At 39.7% G+C, this 19,190-nt stretch overlaps 1 protein-coding gene and 1 long non-coding RNA gene across 2 annotated transcripts in view; one reads left to right on the forward strand and one right to left on the reverse strand.

The window, feature by feature from the left end:
• snd1 (staphylococcal nuclease and tudor domain containing 1) overlaps positions 1 to 19,190 on the forward strand; it is a 203,233-nt gene that overhangs the window by 183,068 nt on the left and 975 nt on the right. Inside the window, exons 19-23 of the mRNA XM_067426817.1 lie at positions 1,701 to 1,824; positions 3,192 to 3,261; positions 4,465 to 4,578; positions 5,953 to 6,156; positions 14,755 to 14,799. Of these exons, the coding sequence (XP_067282918.1) occupies positions 1,701 to 1,824; positions 3,192 to 3,261; positions 4,465 to 4,578; positions 5,953 to 6,156; positions 14,755 to 14,799 (557 nt within the window). The remainder of the gene's footprint in view (positions 1 to 1,700; positions 1,825 to 3,191; positions 3,262 to 4,464; positions 4,579 to 5,952; positions 6,157 to 14,754; positions 14,800 to 19,190) is intronic.
• The window catches only part of LOC137048642 (uncharacterized), a 123,904-nt gene that overhangs the window by 7,648 nt on the left and 97,066 nt on the right, over positions 1 to 19,190 (reverse strand). The window lies entirely within an intron of this gene.

Raw genomic sequence — 19,190 nt, forward strand, 5'->3', positions numbered from 1 at the left:
CGTCTGGAACCATTTTCGATTACTTCAACAGTGTTTTGGAGTGAGTTTTGTATTCTTTGCCACGTATTATAAGCCAGTTCATTCATTTTAATTAGCACCCATTGTCTAATAGAGACTTTTTCTCTGCCCGGTCCATGCGTTCTAATTGAGTGCTTCTTGGATTAATTGGGTTAAACGCGCTGCCTCCATTAAACCTTTATAATGCGTACAGAGGACACCCCCCTCCTTATTTATTATTTAGCGAGCTCTCACAGGGCTGGAAGTGGGGCATGGATGAACGAAGCCGGGGAAACACACTCTCGCTGCCCTGCTGCCAGGGAAGAAAATGCAAAACTTTTAAATTAGTTTAATAAATCAAGGCTGCACGTTCAGCTGTCATCTGACACGCTACTGTACCCACAGTCACACAGCCTCGTTTTCCCCACTTCACTTCTCAAAAACTGCTGCCTCCTCAAAACGCCACTAATATCTCTACTGTGCGAGGATCAGCTGAGAGGTTTGTGTGTGCGCACGTGTCTTCCCATATGTGCTAATTAGCCGTTTAGCAGGCTGGATGCTGGTGGGTTAGCCAATAAAATAGAGCATTTAAGCCACACCTCTTGGAAAGCTGCCATTGAATACCCCCATGCGCCCCTCACACGTACCCAAACATACGTTCACACGCTGGCGTTGCTCTATTTGAGTTGGCATCATGCTAATTAGCTGCATGCAGGCTTAAGGCTGCTTAAATATAGATTTATGGTACATGTTTTAAATGCGCTCTCTCCCATCATTATACTTGTCTTTCATTTAATACATGCAAATATTCTGACGCTAGCAAACCTTTTTCATTATAAACCCAGTGACGTCAGAGGAGGGGGCGAAATGAGCAGATTAAGAAAGGCCCATTAGCTGGCTTATTTTAACAGCTTTCCTGGAGGGATGTTTGGTGTTTGTCGTTCATTACAACATTACGACAAAAAACAAAAATCTCTCTCTCTCTCTCTCTCTCCCTCCCTCTGCTTTGCGCTCTTACGACATTATTCATGCCTGACTGTGGGGTCATTTTATCACATTTATGTACCCCAGCAAACCCTACACGTCAGCGATTATACTGATTACTCTGTTGTTGGGAGAAATGAATGAACAGCTGCAAGAGTCTGGCTGGGAGAAAAAAAAAAGTAAATATATGGACGTTCTTATTAAAAAGACATTTCAAGCCATTTTGACAGTAAAAACCTTACTGGCTTTTGGTTGACTTGAGAGCTTGCTTGGGTCACACGTCCCCCCTAAAGCGGGCTCTGGTGCGCTAGAGCGGCAAGGATTTGTGAGTCTTAATCCAATATTATTTCCGTATTTGCAACAGACCCCAGGCCCAGCAAAAACTCAATGGATGTTGGTTGTCAACAAATGAATGTAATTTAGTATTTGCCGTTTGACTAAACAAGGATAATATTATGCTCTTCCTCTCCAGGGCTATCAGAGCCTCATTGTTAGAGAAACGATGTTGGCAGAGGCCACTCACTCGCAGGTTAATGCGTCAATTCCTCATCAAATTGGCCCATTATGCTATTAATCATGCAATCACTCCATCCGGATGATTCGTTGTCTTTGAACGTGAAGTTAAATCAAGTCAACGTATCCTTGATGTTTCCCGACTTTCCTGAGAAGTGTGATGTTTCGCAGAGATGTTCACCTTTTTGTCATCCTCATCTCTACAGGAACGAAGCTGGAGAACCTGATGGAGAGCATGCGAGGAGAGATTGCAGCCCAGCCTCCAGTGGAAGGATCCTTTGCCCCGCGCAGAGGGGATTTCTGCATCGCAAAGTTTGCTGACGGAGAATGGTGAGAGCTCCAAAAAAGTATCCTAATGGCATCCGCTAAAAAAAATGAGTTTCCTCATTTAAACCAAAGACCTTTTAATTTATTAATTTCTTGTAATAAATGTTATAAAATATTTGTCAGAGCTGCTGGGCAGGATGTTCTTGTCTGATTTTGCGAGGTAAAGATGAGTCATCTTGCTGATGTGGTAAGTGAGTATAGGTGATTTGATGTTTCGTGTAGGAGTGTACTTAAAATTCAGGCGCATAATTTTTTTTATGTTTTATTAATAGCAGAAAGGCATAATTTCTCAGCAAACTATCTTCACAGGGATTGCTTTAACCTAATATTCATTGTTGAAATAATTTTATAGTTACCATCTGTTGGTTGAGTATAATCTGCCCTAGATTGCAGGACCTTGGACTGCTCTAATGAGCTCTTTGTCCATTAGGGAGTCTAGAAGCTTCTGTTGTCCTCTTGTAGACTCTGAACAGGCTGCATCTTCACTGGGGCGACTCATTATTCAGGCATCTGCTGGTGTTTTTGCTGATGTCGTTATGCTCTTTTAAAATCTCATTTGAACTCCTAGAATTCCTCCTTTGTTTACAAGTTTTTCTTTATTGCTCAGTGCCTCTGGGAATTGGATTCTCTGATATATATTTTTTCTTAGCATGTTATGTTTGTTGCTAACAGGCACTTTCTCTACATCCCAGTCAGCTGTGTTTTCCCATGATGCACCAGGGTCGTGTCATTCTGTGGAGTAAGAGCTCATTAAGTCTCTGATGCGCCGGGAGGGTGAAGACGAATCAGTTTGCAGCTGGCAGAAATACTTTTTTTTTTTTAGAACCATGGGTCCCTGGATCAGGCGGTGGTTTTGGGATGATTGAGGTGATTTAGCACAAGTAGATAGTTTGTAGTGGGCAGGGGGTCTTGAGTGGGTCGGAATGTCTCAGCTTGATTAGATGAGTATGGGAACTCTTCTTTGACTTCTCTTTTGTTTGAGGTGTCATGCAGAGCTTTGAACTGCTCTTTATGAATATGAGAGGCTTCTTGCGCTTAGAGAGCATGAGGTTATGAATACAAGATCAACTCTCTCCTCATAAAAGAACCACCTGTGCTGTGCTGTGCAAAACTAGTGTTTTGGTATTTCTAAAGTGGGATATTTTCAGAACACTTATACCCCCCTTTTCCATCAACGAAGTGCTGGTAAATTGGTGCCATGCCAATGTAGCCCTTTTCAGTCATTTCCGTGAAGAAAAAGTTAGGAACCAAAAGTGCCATTTGGTAGAGCAATTTTTGGTTTGGATGTTCCACATCAAGTTGTCCAGTTCTTTTGCTTGAACTGCTAAAACTTTTCTGACACTCTCCTCCAACTCTCTCTTTTTCTGTAGGTACAGAGCACGCATTGAGAAAGTTGAATCTCCAGCAAAAGTTCACGTGTTCTACATCGACTATGGAAACGTGAGTATAATCTTGCAGGAAGGTTGATGCGTAATCTGGATGTAGCGCAACATTTCCTGAGTGGAGGAAAAAAAGGTGCTGACTGATGAATGTTCTGAATTGTGTTTAAAATACTGCATGTGCTTTCAAAAGCCAGCACTGAATCCATCAGTCAAAATGCCACACGTGTGGAAAACAATTCCTCTTCATAACATCCCAGCTGCATTTGTTAAAAGGCAGAATAAATTAGTTTTTTTGCAAATAAATGACGGTAGTATGTTTAAAAGGGGCTTTAAGAATGCAGTACCCGGCATGCTTTGCTGTTTTGTGCCCAGGGCAGAAAGCTCCAGGCCAGCACAAGAGAAAAGATGCAGGTGGTCATGTGATTAAGCATTTCTTACACTCCATCTCTCTCATCTCTATATTTCCTGTCGTCTTTTCTTCTCTTTTCACAGACTGTCCAACTCTTTCTTTTCTCTTTGCTCTTTGTTCTGCATATCTTAACACTTGGGGCGAGAGCATTGTGCTGAATCTGATATCATTGTTTATCCAACTTTGCTCAATCACTCATATTTGCTGGACACAGTGTCTTAAAGGACTGGTGATTTAAAAGGCTATGGCTTAAAAAAATATATTTTTTTGTTCTTTGACTTGAAAGTCAAATGTTATGATTTAGATCTGACAATGTAGTAACAAAATGTAGCGAAAGTAGCAGATCTTAAATTGTGTTCAGATACTTGTTACCAACATGTTCTTAATGTATGTTCCTGCTGCTGATCCTCTGAAATATCGCTGTGTACCCCCCGTACAGAACAAGCCAATCTCCTTGCTTTGTACTTTCATGTGTCTTCTGTCTGTTGTCCTTCTTTTAGTCTCTCTCTGCCTGTAATTCTTATTTTCAAAGCTGAAACGAGCCTTTGCAGTGTCTGTGTTAATCAGCCTCTTTATCCTGCTGTGTTCACATGTTCTGTACTGAAAACACATGACCACAGCGCTCAACTGCGACCCAGTACAGAGAGTGTGTCTCTCTCATATTGTGTTGCTGGCTTTGAGTGTGGCATGTGGAGGAGTGAAGCGTTATCCTTGACTTTGCTTTTATCTGCTGTGCTGTACTCACACCTCCTCCGTTTAATGAGGACCTTGTACAAGCAGTCAGTGTATGAAAGGTACGAAGTCTGTTTTATAACACAACAATGTGACGATCTCTCTCGCTTGTCGTTTCAGAGAGAGATTTTATCCTCCACACGTCTTGCAGCCCTTCCTCCAGCCTTCAGCACACGTACGCTTCCTCCACAAGCTACAGAGTACGCATTTGCCTTCATTCAGGTCCCACAGGATGTAAGTTATCGCACAAAAACGACCATACACATACTCCTGTGTGATTCATCATACACGTGGCCTTCAATCGGGTCCTGTAGGACACGTAGAGCATGTAGGTACACATAGTCACTACAGTCACATCCAGGTTATAAAAGACAGGAATTATGAGTCACATCATGCTAGCTGTTTTGGGTATGTTTGGTAGTATATAATACCATACAACTGACTATATCTTCAAAGAATGCACATTTTTTTGCAAAGAATAGCCATATTCCACAATGCAAAATAAACCAGAAGCAAGCTGCTATTTATTTATAAAGTTTGTCAATACATGAATATATAAAAAAAAGTTATAAAATAAAACTATGTATAAAAATATAATTTTGCACTTTTATATATTCATTTATTAACATGCTTTATAATTACTAATTCTACAAATGTAAAAAAAAGTATATAAATGTCTGTGCATACGTGTGTGTGTGTATGTATGTATATATATATATATATATATATATATATATATATATATATATATATATATAATATTAATACACACACACATACATATACACACATACATACATATATGAATATTTATATATGTTTATTAATTAAATAAAAATAATAAAAAGAAACGTTTGCAATTAGGTCATGTGACTTAATGTGTAGCATGATGTAGCATATTAGTACTTTTAGAGTACATCATATTCAGTGTGTTCCTCATAGGAAACAGTACCCACCCTATGGTAATATCCCAAATTAAGCCTTTATGCTAGTTAAGCGTATGTGTGCGTGCTTGTGTTTGTGTGTGTGTGTGTGTAGGCGTGTTTGTGTGGCATCATGCCACCTGCCCTGTTAATACTGCTGTTGTTTTGTGATCTTTGAGGTAGGCGCATTGTTCTCTCTCTATCTCTGTCTCTTTCTCTCGTTTTGGATGGCCTCTGTATCTCGTACCCCCACCATAACTCCCCCCAAGGGGAACATGCTCTGAGGTTGCCATGGAGACTGGGTTGGCTCACAAGAGCAAACTGTGTGTGTGTATGTGTGTGAATGAGAGCAAGAAAGATCAGATCTGTATCTCTCACCCCATGCGTCAAACATTTGTGAAACATTGTGTTAGTGTGGAGGTATTTTGATAAATTTTGTTGTTGTTGCAAATCTACATTTATCATTATTGCAGTGCATTATCACAGTGGTTGTGTGTGTTTTTTGTGTTTAAGTGTGATGAATGAGCAAATCTGGAGCTCGAGAGTTTGAACGATGGAGTCTGATTGGCTCATAGCACACACTGAGGACCTTGGAGTGTCTATCAATGGCTTTTGTTGTGTGTGTAATTTTAAGTGTGTTTTGAGGGTCTTTGTGACATGTTCTTATAATAACCCCCACCCACAGGAAGACGCACGGACCGATGCTGTGGACAGTCTGGTCAGAGACATTCAGAACATACAGTGTCTGCTGAATGTGGAGTACAGCGGAGTCGTCTGCCCGCACGTCACGCTGCAGTTTGCTGACTCTAAAGATGACGTGGGTCTGGGTCTGGTGAAAGAAGGCCTAGTCATGGTGGACGTACGGAAAGAGAAGTACCTCCAGAAAATGGTAAGTAGATGTAAACACGAGAACCCAAATGGTAAAAGCAGTTTGAGACGGAGGAAGCATTGGCTCAGTCTGGGTTATATCATAATCTATGTGCCCTGAAATGCTACTCACTGTTTCACAGCAGGGCCTCTGACGGAAGCCATTTTGTATTATTATGAAGCACTGACCATTAGTTCCCCCCTTGTTATCCTCTCTTTATCAACCTCACTCTCTCTTCCTTTCTTTCTCCTTTTTTTATTGTGTAATACTTGTGCCATTTCTTGAGCATTTTTAAAAATTTGTTACATTGTGTCAGTGTATACAAACACATTGCTGTAGTGTTGTCATGATACCAAAATTATGACTTCGATACGATACCAGACTACCGATACTAAATCGATACCATGGTTAAAAAAATAAAATAAAAAGTAAATAAATAAACAGATATGATTAAAGGGGGGGGTGAAACAGTTTCAGTCAATCTCATGTCAATCTTGAGTACCTATAGAGTAGTATTGCATCCTTCATATCTCTGAAAAGTCTTTAGTTTTATTATACATGGAACATATCAGTCACACATCAGAGCGCACAACCTTTCGGGAGAAGAGCCCGTACGGCCCAGGTTGGGATGACCAAAATCTTATTTCATGATACGAGTAATTTAATGTTTTAAATGTAATTTTATAATTATATAGATTTTTAATTTTATCTGTTTTTAAAAATAAGCAAAAATGCAAATTACAAACAATATGAGAAAAACGGTGCTTTATTTTTCAGCTACTTCAGGTCTATTTAACAGCAAGTCAAGAAAAAAATTAATAATAAAATATACAACTGTTTACTTAGTCTTCACTCTATAATTTAACTATACACTGATTCTTAAAAAATATATTTTAGTTATTTAGCCAAGTATGTGGTGGTTTTCTATTTTTCATTGGTGTCTGATTAACATTAATCACACAGAATATTAGGTCTGTCTTAAGACCTGCACTGATCTAATTACCTCAGGTGTACACGCTCACCAAAGACATACCGACTGTGTTTACCTGAACACTCGCCAGACCATGCATTTTTACATATTTTTGACCATTCAAACCCAAACAATAATCTGCTAAAGAACTGAATGGCGATTGCATGTTGTCTGAAAGGCGTGCGCGCACGCGGTTCAGGTCACAGTCCGGCAGTGCGAGTACGTCCTGTCCCGCGCTTTTTCTTCTCATGCGTGCATATATATATATATATATATAGCTTTCTCTGACATGCGCTGCGCGTATATATTTAACTCTTCTACTTCCAATGTTTAGTGAATGGAGAAAGCAGAGCTCTGCACACGTTACCTGCTGTCACACATCGACGCTAATTAAGAAATACAGACTGTCCTCCTTAAACTCCCGGTACTAATACAATTCCATATCGTACCGTTTGTAATAGCAGGGTATCGCAATATTTTTCTAGTACCGGTATATCGTGAAACACTACACTGCTGTTTACACAGGACCTTAGAGGACTTAATTTAATAGCTGGAGCATTTAGATCTCTTTATTTTAATTGATTCTGGGGCTGCACGATTTGCGGAAAAATTCTGATCAGATTTTTCTGATCAAGTGTTGCTTGAAATGTTTTTTTTTTGTATTTGAAACACTCTAGATTTGCTGTGCTTTCTTCTAGGACTGCACTTCTGCTATTGCTCTTGATTCAAACCACACAGGTTTGTTCTTAGCAGTCTGCTTGTTATGAACTTGAGTCCGTATAGTGGTTTGTTGATTCTAAGCATATGGAGGGTGTTTGTGACAGCCATGTCAGTTCCACTGTTCCCATAGGAACACTGATGTTCTGGTTCACTCGTCACCTCCCATCACTCCCTCGTGTTTTTTTATTGCGCACAACCAGGTTGTTTGAGGTACTAGTATAGAGCTAAGCTGTCTGACTTCAGTGGCAATCACTTCTCTTGTTTCACATAGTAATGTAGCACTAGTGCTCAGGCATGTGTACTGTACCTTAACTACTGTACACGCATGCCTTAGTTCAACAATACGTCTCAGTGCATGTCAGAAGAAATGCCCAAATCTCCAGTAGTTTTATTCAAATGTGCCAAGGTGAAGTGCATAAAGAAAATACGTTCTCTCTTTCCTAGCTTGCTACAAGACTAGGTTGATTTTCTCCTGGAAAGTGTTCCCGGTGCTGAAAATCATCACGACCAGCGCAACATTGGCACAACCAATGGCTCGAGTTTATAGGCAGATCTGTCTGATCAAAACTATTTTTGCCATTTCGTTCCATGACGCTCCACGCTAGTGTCTCAGAAATTACAACATTCCTCTTTACTTGGCATTAAAACAGACTTGCCTGTTTATTAATGTGTAATAACGGTCATGTAACAGTTATTGCAGTCCATCAGCAGTTGAATGCACATAGTGGGCATATCCTGTATGCCAGATCTTGCCCACAGTCAGGCTGGTGATTTATTTATTTATTTATTTATTTATTTATTTATTTTAAGGACAGCACTGGCACTTTAGTAGTGTGGTGGCGCCATGCCACTTGTCTTCTGTCTACTTCAGCTTTCACCCTTGGCTTTTTCATAAAGATTCTCTCATCTCACTCACTCTCTCCATTCATTTTACCATTCATTATCTCTCCCACTCACGCACACTCTTTCTGTCCTTCTCTCTCTCCTTCCCCATCTTTTTATTTTTTCGCTGCTGGTTTGGCCTCCAGTGCAGCACACCGTGTGCTAGAGGATATAGTTTGGAAATTTCCATGTATTTGCATGTCGTTGAAAGCGGTGTGATAAATCATAATCTTCAGAATTAAAGACAAAGCTATGAATCAAACCGTTCATTCCTTCGTAAATGAGCTGTGATTTAAACACTGTTAATATACAGCGATTATTTACACTGCCTTCATAATACAGTGCCATCCCACCGTGACTCTCCCACTCCTTTGTCTGTCTTTTGATATTCTATTCTATTTAAACACAGTGCTCTGTGATCATTTTCCCTACGTCCTTCCTGCTTCTGAAGGGTATCTGCTTGACACCTGACTTCCTGCTATCAGCAAATCTTTACTCTGCTGTAGTCTCCAGACCAGACTCCCAACGTCCGTCAGTCCATCACATTCACTACGGTCTAGTGTGAAACGAGTCCTTGAATATACGTACAAGGAAAACGAGAGCGGGGAAGAATCTTTAATGTGAAAGTAGGAGTTAGATATGGGAACGGCTGTCTGACAGAAAGAGTATGAGGGAGTCCGATAAGGCCCCCCTCGGTTCTCTTTCTCTGCACCTGTGTGCGGATAACACAGGCCTTCCGATAAGTGTGTATGAGCTTCATCAGTTCTCAGGATCGATAGCTGAAATCGATGTGTCATTTCCCTCCCTGTGTTTGTCAAACACTGCTCTTTCTTATTTGTGTGTCTGTCTCTCCTTCTCTGGTTTTCTTTCTCATCCTGGCATACTGGATGAGATGTCTGTATGTTATCAGAGGGTAAGTGATTGAAAGTAAGGGGCGAATTTACATCAAACCAGCAAGTCACTTAATTCAAGCTGATCTGAGGTCAGTTCAGCACTGCTGAATCTGCATGTAGAGCATTGCCATCTCTTGCCCTGATGTGTTTACAGCTGTTGCATTCCTTAAATGCAAGCTGCCTATTTAGTCAGTAGACAACAAAGCAGCTCATATGGTTTTAAACAGAGGTGCTATGCATTTATTCTACACAAGCTTGAGCTTACTGTAGCGTACCATCAGTGACACCGGTGCCTTTTCACACGTTCATTAGTTTTACAAGCTAATTACAAGCTCACGTACCAATTAGGGTTACAGTCATAGAATACAGACAATGTTGCATTTGTTCTGTGAGATTCTCCTTGAGCCTTCAGTATTGGCTTAACTCTATACTTCAGAAATAGTAAGCAGGTCTTGCTGCTGTTGCTGTATAAATTAACTTCCGGAGAAGTTAATGAAGGCCTTAAAGATGGTCTGATCTCAGCTAAGGAGATATACTCACTGCTTCTGTGTGTGCACTTACTCGGATGGGTTAAATACAGAGGACTAATTTTGAGTGTGGTTTTGAGTATCACCTTTCTACAAACTGATATATTCTGGTGATACTGCGTTGTACAGTCCAGATGATAAAGTGGCGGTATACTATTGTTATTAAGATTTTTCTGTAGAACTTTATGGAAAGTTACATAGGGTTTAAAAAAGTGGTTTACATTTCTGTTCCTCTCCTGATTTATTCCTAAACATCTCTTTAATATTCTCAACTAATTGGTCTTAAAGGGTTAGTTTACCAAAAAAATTAAATTATTACCCCACGATTACTCATCCTCAAGCCATCCTAGATGTATTCCTTTCAGACAAATACAATCGGAGTTATAATAAAAAAATTTAAAAAATGTCCTGGCTCTTCCAAGCTTTATAATTTAGTGAATGGCAGCCCATAATTTGAAGTCCAGAAAAGTATATCCGTCCATTAGGAAAGTAATCCACACGGCTCCGGGGGTTTATTAAAGGCCTTCTGAAATGAAGTGAATCGACACGTTTGTGGAAGTAAAAATATCCATATTTAACATGTTATAAAGTAAAATATCTAGCTTCTGTCAGACCACCTTCCATATTCATATATAATAACTGTTATTATACCGTGTACACTTTCTTTCTAAGTTGAATACGGAAGGCATTTTGAAGAGGGTAGATATTTTACTTTATAAATGTTTAAATATGGATACATTTCAAACAAAAGCCATCGATGGATGGATGCACTTTTTTGGGCTTCAAATTTTTGTCTCCCATTCCCATTTCTTCATAAGATTTGATAATCAAATCTTTCTTGTATTAAAAAATAGTTCAATGGCATGCAGTGATGCCTTTTAAGTTGGATTATTTTTATCTTGATACGTCATCTAAAAATCATAACGTTGTGACAGGACACAAACTAAAACAGCCAAAAACAAAAGATTATTCCAGCTCAACTAAAGTATATTGGCCATGTCCAGTCATATTCCATCATGCCTCACTCCTGACAGCTCCATTACCCATTAACCAGTAGAAGTTAGCTAAGCTTAGAATGGGGAATTTTCTGCTCCTCTAGTATCAAATACACACTCATCCACACATACGGGCCAGGACACATGCTGAATGACACGCTTCACTGCCTAAAAACCCCATTTCATTCCTGTGCCCTGTGGATTGAACACAGGCCTGATCTGGGACAGAGAAGCCATTTCAGCTCCAGCATCTTTCTGTTGTTTAATCTCTGTACTGTGATGATCAAAGTCCAAACTGTTCTCTTCGAATGCTGTGCGGCTGCTTCTATGAACGCTTTGATTTTCAGGCTGCCTGTAATACTGGGTATTATAGTGTTTCGAAGAACACCACAAATCTGATCACTGTCCCATCATTTCATGCCGAAAGACCCAGTTTGGTAAAACAACCACCCAAACCCATGAAAGTGAGGATTTAAAGTGACGCACACATGGAAAGAAGTGTGTTTTTTACACTAAGGCCCCGAACAGACAGAACGCGCTTTTCAGGATTGAAAACACAAGGCATACCGCACTGCCTCATTGCCTGCGTTTAAATGCACACCAGTAAGCTGATTACTCACAAATATCAGCTTAAATAACCAGTTTTCCCCGTTTACATGCAAACCAGTAAAATGACAACGCAATTAATCCTCGTTTACATGACTTTATTAATAAACCGGGTTATTTCCTTGTAGTGACGTCAAAAATCATAATGTCCGTATCTGACTCGGAGTATTCCAAATGTTACGTCAGTTGTGATGTTAAATAAAGCGTGCGCCGTGTCATCGGGAGATTTACGGCTCACATTATCCCTCATGCAGTTACAGATGAAGCGTTTTGACTGAACCTCTTCTACTTCTGCTGCATGAGAAGAGAACACATCTTTACAATTTTCTGGGTCTTAAGACTCTGTGTTTGTGATACATGTCCTTATTTCATGCAAAACGCTAGCTCACTCTGTCTGGATGCATTTAAATCTGCTCTAAGTTTGCGTTTTTGTCACCTATGTGCACTTCAATAAGCAGACAGAAAGCAGGTTAATGCGTTTACATGCTGCGCAAAATCGGGGTAAGAGGCAAAAAACTACCTGTCCCAACCGGTTTATGCTGACGCCGTTTATGACCTTACTCTGATAAAAGAAAACTGGTTACAGCGTTTACATGACCATGTTCATTGTCAGCTTATTGGCCATAATCGGCTTAATAACATGTATGTAAACATGCCCATTGACTACCTCCTCACTTTGGTTGACGTTTTTTTAATTTAGAAAAGGGCAGAACGCTGTTTTATGTTGCTAGTTAACTCCCGAATCAGCTGTCCTGTCAGTCTAATCAAGGTAAGGAGTCAACACAATGGAAGCTCCACCTCTCCGTTATTTCCATTGGACAATGGGGGGAAAACGCACATTTTTGTGTGTGTGTGTGTTTGTACTCTAGAGCGCTCCTACAAAAACACAAGGCGCAGTAGGCGGCTAAAATGCGAGGTGTTCGGGGTGCACAAACGACGTGCAAAACGCTCATTGACAATAAAAAAAACTATTTAAAAAAGGTGCGCCTCAATGCAAAAAATACGTTCTGTCTGATTGAGGCCTATCTTTATGATGACATGGGCTGGTATTTCAAAGTTACTGCTACATTACAGCAATAAGGAAACATGCCATGCATGTATGAGAGAGTACAGACCAGTACAGTTGATCTTTAAAGGGGTACTTCAGCGCTGGGAAGATGAATCTGTATTTAAACTGGGTCATCAATGTAGTAGAAATGTGAAATTATTTTTGAATTTGGTGTCTTCTAGACTGAGAAAAGACAGAAAATTTATTTTTGTCCCATGGGGATGAAAGACTACAATTCCCAGAATGCTTCGCTGCCCTGTGCCATTGCCAATGCTACCAACTTGATTACAGTGACTGAGTTGGAGAAGACACTACAATTAAAAACTGAACGTGTCTGTTCAATATAATGAGCGAGTCACCGCGCGAGTATCACAGCACTGAGCACTAACTGCAGGAGTGATGAGAGCTGAGGTAATCGCGACTACACTCGCGGCATACCTTCACAACACGAGTTCAGTCTGGCGCGTTTCAGTTGATGCCTTTACAAGCTTAACTTTCATAGAAATTAATTTGAGAAGTTAAAAGACTTACATTGCTCACCATAGCTCCGTTTAAATGATCCTGTAGCTGCAAGCTGAACTCTCCCTGCAAGCTGAGTGTAATCTCCATCCCCCATGCGCGTATTCAAAACATGAGGAAATGGCTCCCTCTGCTGGCTGTAGTCTTTAGCCTTTGGGCAAACATTCCTCCTATGATGCAAAAATCGTCAATTTGCATCATAGGAGGAATTTTTCCAGAAATAAAATGCATAAATCTCTTGTCTCAGGGGGATATGAGGGGGGAAAGCACAATAATTTGAATATACTCCAGGGTTTCTACTGATACAAAGCCATATGCTAATCGCTGAAGTAACCCTTTAATATTCGCATCGTCTTATCTTTTTGCAGCTTATTGCACTTAAACGTTCAAGTATGCAATCACTCATATTGCACACCACTACTGCCACAAAATACAATATGCATCAAGACAATGCTAAAAATGTGATGTTGATAATTGGATATCTTGGTTATTGATGCACAATAACTCTTTAATATCTGTGCATCTTTAATCTTGATAGTTTGATGAATTTACATGATCGTATCAGCATAGCTGTAATGTTGTCGTCTTTGAAGCAGCACAAGAGTTTTGTACCCTCTGCCGTGTGTGAAACTGCTGATGGTGGTGTGTGAACGTGGCACGTGAGGTGCTGTTGCATGTCATGGGGCGTTGGACGCTTGATGGATGAAGGCTGCATTAGCTGCACTTTTCCCTGCTGTTTGCAGCTGCAGAGTCCAGATGTACCTCGGAGTCTCTTGACATGTGTCCTAAAGCATTAAAGACCCCACCTATTCTTCAGCCCAGCCAGTTAACCCTCTCTAAATAATAACAGCCCCTGCACACATTACGCTTCTCTTTGTGCGTCATCCTTACTTGGCATTTCGAAAAAACGCATACCTTTCCAGCTTTGTAATTTTACTGCCGAAACTGCTCTGAAATGGAAACAAAGACAATCCCCACTCTCTGACTCATCTATGCCTCAATCAGTGACTCTTAGTCCTTGCTGTGGCAGAATGGTCAATGTTTAGTGTTGTGCCTATGGTCTGTGCCTGTGATGCAGCTCTTTGTGGGCTGCAGGAAAAGAAAAAGCTTGAGACACACAGGCCGTCTAGTGGCTGTAACCACCCACACTTTCACTTATTATTGAATACATACTCTACAAGCACAAGGCTCTGATCGCCACCCTTATGATCAGAGAACAGCTCAACAAGATGAGGGCCTGTTAGAACATCTTCTGAACAAGATGCACTTACTGTGATTGACTGATGTAGATTCAGCACAACATCAATCTTGGAAAATGCTGCAATCTCTGTCCACCGTAACATACTGTGTCATTTATCTAATATTTAAGATGCTCGATGATGTTGCTTGGTTATGTTAAAGGAGTTAAACAGGACATTAGGCACTGCTCTGTCTAAATGCACTTTTCTTCTTGTCATAGGTGACCGAATATCTGAATGGCCAGGAATCTGCCAAGAGTGCCAGGGTAAGATCATATGCTACTTTAAATTCTCATCCTCTTCAATTCTTTCCTCTTTAGTTAGACTGCTCAGGTATACTTGATACTATTTACTCAATCACAGCATTTTGCAGTTAAATGCACTTCTTACCGTAAAATTAAGCATACACATTTTATCTTGTTTAATACAATCACAAGTAAACCCTCAGATTGAAGGGTCCCTATATATATACAGTGTGTTTGTGCATTAATATTACGGATTCACAAGTGCTTACTGTATGGCTCCTGTATGCCACCGCAATCATCTTTAACTTGATTGCAATCTGCATCCATCAGAATTTTACTAGCGAGATTGTTTTGCTTTATTTAGCCAAGAATCGTAGTTCACGTATCATCTGGCCATACTGTGGGGGGTTGTTTTGACGTTCCGTTCGTTCTGTATTTCACAAAACAATCACAGAATATAACAGAATTTGTCTTGAAGCCAAACAAACTGGAATGAATAATTCACTGAAAACGCAACTTAAGTCTATTCTCTCTTTACATATACGTTTTGAATTTATAGTTTAAATTAATTCACTAATGCTGAGTTCACTGCACAAATTTAGCCCCGATTTTGACTTGCTGACAGGTTTTGCAAAATCGCCAACAAATGCCCAAAATCATAGACAAATCGGTGCTCGTTTACGCAGCGTGAATTATCAAAGACTCGATTTGAGAATATCGCCGACACCCGTGAGATAGAAATATCTGGACCTGTTGGCGATTCAAAATCCTGCTCTATGAAATGTACTGAAAATTAGATTAGGGATGTCCTACAACCAATGAGAGAAGATCTAGGGCAGCAGGAAGTTCGGGGAGGAGTTAAAGACCAGGTGTTATTACAGAAAGATCTTAACTTTAGAATATTATCTGTTTGGTAACCATGGCAATTTCAGTTAGGACCAAATTTAGGACAAAGGCTATTACAGAATTAAATTTCTTATATGCGTAATCTTATCTTAACTATGGATAGGAAATGGGTATTACAGAAGCATTATAACTAATAAAAAAATAAAAAAAAATCTTAAAAGCTGTCTTAAAGGGTTAGTTCACTCAAAAATGAAAATTGTCATTACTTACTTACCCGGATGTAGTCCGACACCCGTAAGACCTCTGTTCATCTTCGGAACACAAATGAAGATATTATAGTTGAAATCGGATGGCTCAGAAAGGCCTCCATTGGCCACAGTATCATTTTCTCTTAAGACCTATAAAAGGCACTAAAGACATCATTAAAGGTCCATCTCACTACAGTGGTTCTTCAATCATTTTATGAAGCGACAAGAATAGCTTGTGTGCAAAAAAAAACCAACTAAAAAAAGACTTCTATAGTGATGGGCCGATTTTAAAACACAGCTTTGAAACGTTATGAATCAGCATTTCGATTCGTGATTCGGATTGCCAAAGTCATGTTATTTCAGCTGTTTGGCGACGTCTTTAGTGCCTTTTATGGGTCAGGAGAGAGGAAATGACATTGATGTCAATGAAGGCCTTTCTGGGCCATCGGATTTCAACAAAAATATCTTCATTTGTGTTCCGAAGATGAACGTCTTACGGGTGTCGAACATAACACATGAGGGTAAGTAATTAATGACAGAATTTAAATTTTTGGGTGAACTAACCCTTTAACTTTAGGATAACCCCACTGGTGTCCTAACTTCAAACCTTTTTGAAATCCAGCAGTAAAAATCATTTTTGAGAGAGCGTTACATTTATTAATTATATAAGATGAAGAGCAGCAACATTTTGATGGTTGAGATACTTTTGGAGGACCCAGAAGATGTGCTGCGCTTTGATAAAATGCTTGTAAATAATTAAAGTCTCCCAGGACACATGATTTTGCAGTTAGCTGACAAATTGTGACCAACATTACCATGGCCAACGAGCCGTCACAAAGCATTAGCCTACCGTTCATTCTTCACTGGCATAAAGTTGCTTTGACTCTGGATGTTTGATATTTGCAAATGTAAGGGCCGCCTCTAAAGTTACATACAACATTTTTTACTTTAACAGCATTTGAACGGAATATGTAAAAGGTGTGCATCATAGCTGACACCTAGATGAACACTTTACAGTTGGTTTTGATACTGCAAGTCATTCCATTCAAATGCTATTGAAGTTAGAAATGTGTATACCAATGTCATATGTAAATTTAGAGACAGTAAAAAAAAAACGACGGTAAATCGGCTGTCTGGTCAATACATTTGCGAATATTGAACTTTTGTTTGTTTGTTTTTTGTTGGCAAAAGGTAATTTATAAAACAGGCTTTAACTTTTCAATGGAGCTTATCAAAATTTCAATTTCTGCCACAATGGAATTAAAAGCATGCTGTTGTTTCTCTATTTGCTGTAGGTTGCTTGGTAACAGACCTGACAGTTGATTACCGCATTCGATAGAGTGGTTTACGATTTCCTACAGCAACTACAGATAAAAATCCTAAATCAAGTTAAGATTTGCTTCTGCAATACTAATACTAAATAGTAATCCGAAATTAACTTGTGATATCTTATGGTGCATTCAAGTCATGTAGTAAAGTTCGTATTTACAAGTTGAACGCACATGAACGCCACCCCGAAGTCGTAAATACCAGTGGGAAGTTTGAGATTTTCTTTAAGCCCCGATCTGTATGAGTTGGGGGTGTGTCAGTGAGAAACATGGCGAAATCAATGGATGCACCGTCTGTAGTTGAATATAACGGGCATTTAGCAGTGACGCTGTAAGGTTTTGACATTTACAACAAAGTAAGCTAGCATTGTAATATAACAATTAGCCTAATATATAACAATACCGTTTACAGTGGCTTCATAGATTAATTAAAAACATAAAAGATTAAAACTCAACTGATGCACAATCTTTGTTCATTTTCTATAAGCAGAGTTAACAAACCTTGCTCTATTTTCATGAAATTCGTTAAAAGGAAGTAAACCGCCATCTTGCTCCAACCAAAGAGACTTGAACGCACATGTCGTCATAAAACACGACTTCTCATCTTGTAAATACAAACATCCCGGGAGGAACGCATCATTAAGTTAAGACCTAAGATAGAAAGTTTCTGTAATATACCCCCATAATATCAGTATTGTAATAAATATATTTACAATTATATAAAACAGAAACAAAACACAACATTAGCTTGACCAGCCGCAACAGCACCACATTGTAAACATCTCCAAATTATTTGCAGAACACAATCCTTGCTCCAAGCTTCTCCGCAAACATTTCCTCCTCCATTTTTTTTTCTCCATTTCGCTGGAAATCGGCACAGACAATTTGGATCGCAAACTTCTTGCAGGATATCCAGTCACACGCGAGAATTCCGGTCTGACACGCGTGACGTTCCTTATCACATCTCGCATGTGTTGTGAAATATAGTTTGCGGACCAAAGTTGTCTGTGATTGTAAAGTCATGCAGTGTGAAACCCCCTGTTGTCGATCCATCGTGCAGTGTCCGTACAGCAGCAGCAGAATGCTACCCCAGATAGTTGCGCAGTGTGAAAAGAACTGTGATATGATGACTTAGACAAATTTGCAGTGTCAATTTAGCAGCTTAAAATGATGTGATTGCAAACAGAGAAATGAAAATCGGGTTAAAGGGGTTAGAAAACTTGAAATTTCCACTTACCAGGGTTACAGGTCCTTGAGCGATTGTAGATGCCCTGTAATAAACTCCCTACCTCTAACTGCGTGATGTTATGTTAATGATGCAGTTTCACAAGCTTTTAAAAGTCATTTATTTGAGTTAAATTATTTTAACACGTTAAGGATTTTAAAGTAATCGCATTCGTTAACGTCGACAGAGAACTTTTTGTTTTAGAATTGGCTCTGTCTCTCACAGCCAGCCTTGTTACCTTTAGCCATTACCTGTAACTGCAGCATGGTGCACATTAAACAGTCTTTTGGCTTAAACATTGCTCCATATGACAGGCCGATGGCTGTTTAACAAGACTCAAGCAGAAGAGAGAACCTCGCCAACTCAAGAGCTTGATGATGATGTCCCTGCTAACGACGGCGCTAATTATCATAGACATTAATTAGCTGTGATTCTCTCTGTGTTAACAACCGCACACACATCGACCACAGAAATGGAAAAAAAGATAAAGGCCTCTGTATGACAGGCAAAATGATTTCCTGTCTTCGCTAAGAATCTTGAAAACTGAACCTATTCGCCGCCACATAAATAAAACGTTTAGCTGGTTTATGTTACAAAACCGATGTGAAATAGAAGGGCTGCGATGAAATTTGTTGGATGTAAAGCCTTCACGCGTGACTGGATGTGAAGGACTGGAGTTAAAGAGGACCGTAAACGACCGTTCGCGTCGTTATTACTGAGGTGTGATGATGTTACAGACCAGCTCGTGTTTTAATGATCCCGTCT

Source organism: Pseudorasbora parva, chromosome 20 (assembly GCF_024679245.1).
Source record: "Pseudorasbora parva isolate DD20220531a chromosome 20, ASM2467924v1, whole genome shotgun sequence".
In the NCBI taxonomy this organism is placed as follows: Eukaryota; Metazoa; Chordata; class Actinopteri; order Cypriniformes; family Gobionidae; genus Pseudorasbora; species Pseudorasbora parva.